Source organism: Pteropus vampyrus, unplaced genomic scaffold (assembly GCF_000151845.1).
Source record: "Pteropus vampyrus isolate Shadow unplaced genomic scaffold, Pvam_2.0 Scaffold157, whole genome shotgun sequence".
Classification (NCBI taxonomy): Eukaryota; Metazoa; Chordata; class Mammalia; order Chiroptera; family Pteropodidae; genus Pteropus; species Pteropus vampyrus.
Genome location: NW_011888938.1, coordinates 357,119 through 359,213, shown reverse-complemented (window position 1 = coordinate 359,213; position 2,095 = coordinate 357,119). Strand labels below are relative to the sequence as shown.

The window sequence follows — 2,095 nt, the reverse complement described above, 5'->3', positions numbered from 1 at the left end:
GCATCTGTGGGCTCTCCTGAGGGGCTGACCTCCAGGGTGGGCTTCCAACACAGGAAGCGCCGTCCGTACAGGAGCATGCACCCAGCAGAGCCACAGAGGATTGGGCACGACAGAGAGCTGCGTGCTAGCACACAGGACCCCGAGAGGGTCCCCCTGAGAAGGGGCCTCGGGCCGGAAGGATGGGGCAACACGCCCCTACATGATACTCTGCCTTTTGAAGCCTGGACACATGCACGTGTGACCAGTCCAAATAGCAGTCGTCTAAGCGACGACCACAGCTCTTCATAAAGGCACAGAGCTGCTTCAGCAACCCACCCCACCCCTCGACCCCCGGGGTCCCGCCCCTGTACACAAAGCTGTCCTCAGGCCCCACCCCAACCCCACCCCATAGAACCCACCCTAGGCCCCGCCCCCCAACACCCACCACCCTTGGGCCAGCCTGCGCAGCGGGGAGCCGGGCTTGGGTGAAGGGCTGCCGGCCAAGTGGGCCAGGGTGGACAGGGCTGTGGGACTCACGGTGATGACATCCAGGATGCTGAGGAGGCTGTGGACGCTGTCTCCAGCCAGAACCTCCTTGACCGCCACCTCAGTGCCATCCTGCTCTTGGGAAACAGAGCAGAGTCACCCACAGGGGGAGGCCTGGCCCAGGCCAGCCAGGCAAACCGACCCTCGCCACCCGTCGGCCTCCCCGGGCCGGCTTGCACGGTACACGGGGTGATGAACTTGGTAGCCGAGGACAGAAATCGTGAGAGGCAACAAGAGATGTGGGGACACCCGGCCGGCGGCACGGATGTGCAGCCGCATGGCGCATCCTCACCGGTAGGCCTGACCGGGGGCGCTGTGGCGCCAACCTTGTCATGCTTGGCAGGGATAACAGCATTTCACATATCTTCCCACGGGATTCACAGAGAAAGAACATCCTGCTGGTGGCTTAATGGTCGTGATGCCTAACGATAGGACAAGCTCTGAGAACGCGTCATCGGGAGTTTTCGTCACTGCGTGAACCTCACAGACCCAAGAGATATGGCCTGCACAGCACGTCACAGGGCCCAGCTCTGTGGGCAGCCGTGACGATGGGACATGCTGTGTGTCTAAGTGTATCTGGGTGTAGACAAGTACAGTGAAAACATGGCATAAAAGAGAAAAACCAGGACGGCCGCACAGGGCGCTCAGCACGAATGGAGCCTGTGGGGCTGGCAGCTGCTCTGAGTCTGAGTGAGTGGCTGTGATGGACTGGGGTGCCACTGTCCACGGCTGCAGATTTATACACTCTGGACACTGAGTGCATGAGCGTTTTTATACACACGCTGATTTGTAAAATAAAGTTCATGTTTATAGAAAGTATTTTTATAATTTATAAAAAACTTATTAAAAATTTCCTCAATGATATTCTTAGCCTACTGTGACTTTTTTACTGCATAAACTTTTACATTTTATAAAATAAAAACCTTGCATTCAGCAATGTGTTTTGCTACGATGTGATAACAGCAGCATCCCTGGGGACAGGAACTCTCCAGCTCCACTATAACTCATGGGACCCCCGCAGTACCCAGCGGTCCCCAACCTCTGTGGCACCAGGGACCGGGGCTCCTATGAGAATCTAACACCTGAGGACCTGAGGTGGAGATGAGGCAATGATGCTGGCACTGGGGAGCGGCTGCAGATACAGATGAAGCTTTGCTTCTTGCCCGCTAGTCACCTCCTGCTGTGTGGCCCCGTACCTAACAGGCCACTACCAGCACCAGTCCGCGGCCGGGGGGTTGGGGACCGCGGGCATATTCAATCTGTTGTTGACCGAAACGTTATTCGGCACGTGGCTGTGTCGGAGCTTCATCTCCCCCTGACCCAGGAAGACCCTTGGAATCTGTTCAAACCTGGCAGTCAGCCTGTGGGACGACCACTGCCCTGGATGCCACAGCCTGACTGCAGGAGCCCAGACAAAGGCCTTTTCCTTTCTAGTTATACCATCGGGTCCAGCCGTAGCCATGCATGAGAATTCTACAGACAGCACCGTGGTTTAGAGACCATGAGGACATGCAGGAGCCCCAGGGCTCCGGCAGGTGGCAGCTACCACCAAGCTGGGAGTGAGCGCATG

At 57.2% G+C, this 2,095-nt stretch overlaps 1 protein-coding gene across 1 annotated transcript in view; it reads right to left on the bottom strand.

The window, feature by feature from the left end:
• PNPLA7 (patatin like phospholipase domain containing 7) overlaps positions 1-2,095 on the bottom strand; it is a 55,078-nt gene that overhangs the window by 47,609 nt on the left and 5,374 nt on the right. Inside the window, exons 8-10 of the mRNA XM_011369948.2 lie at positions 2,026-2,078; positions 818-930; positions 517-597 (exon numbers count right to left, since the gene is read on the bottom strand). Of these exons, the coding sequence (XP_011368250.1) occupies positions 517-597; positions 818-930; positions 2,026-2,078 (247 nt within the window). The remainder of the gene's footprint in view (positions 1-516; positions 598-817; positions 931-2,025; positions 2,079-2,095) is intronic.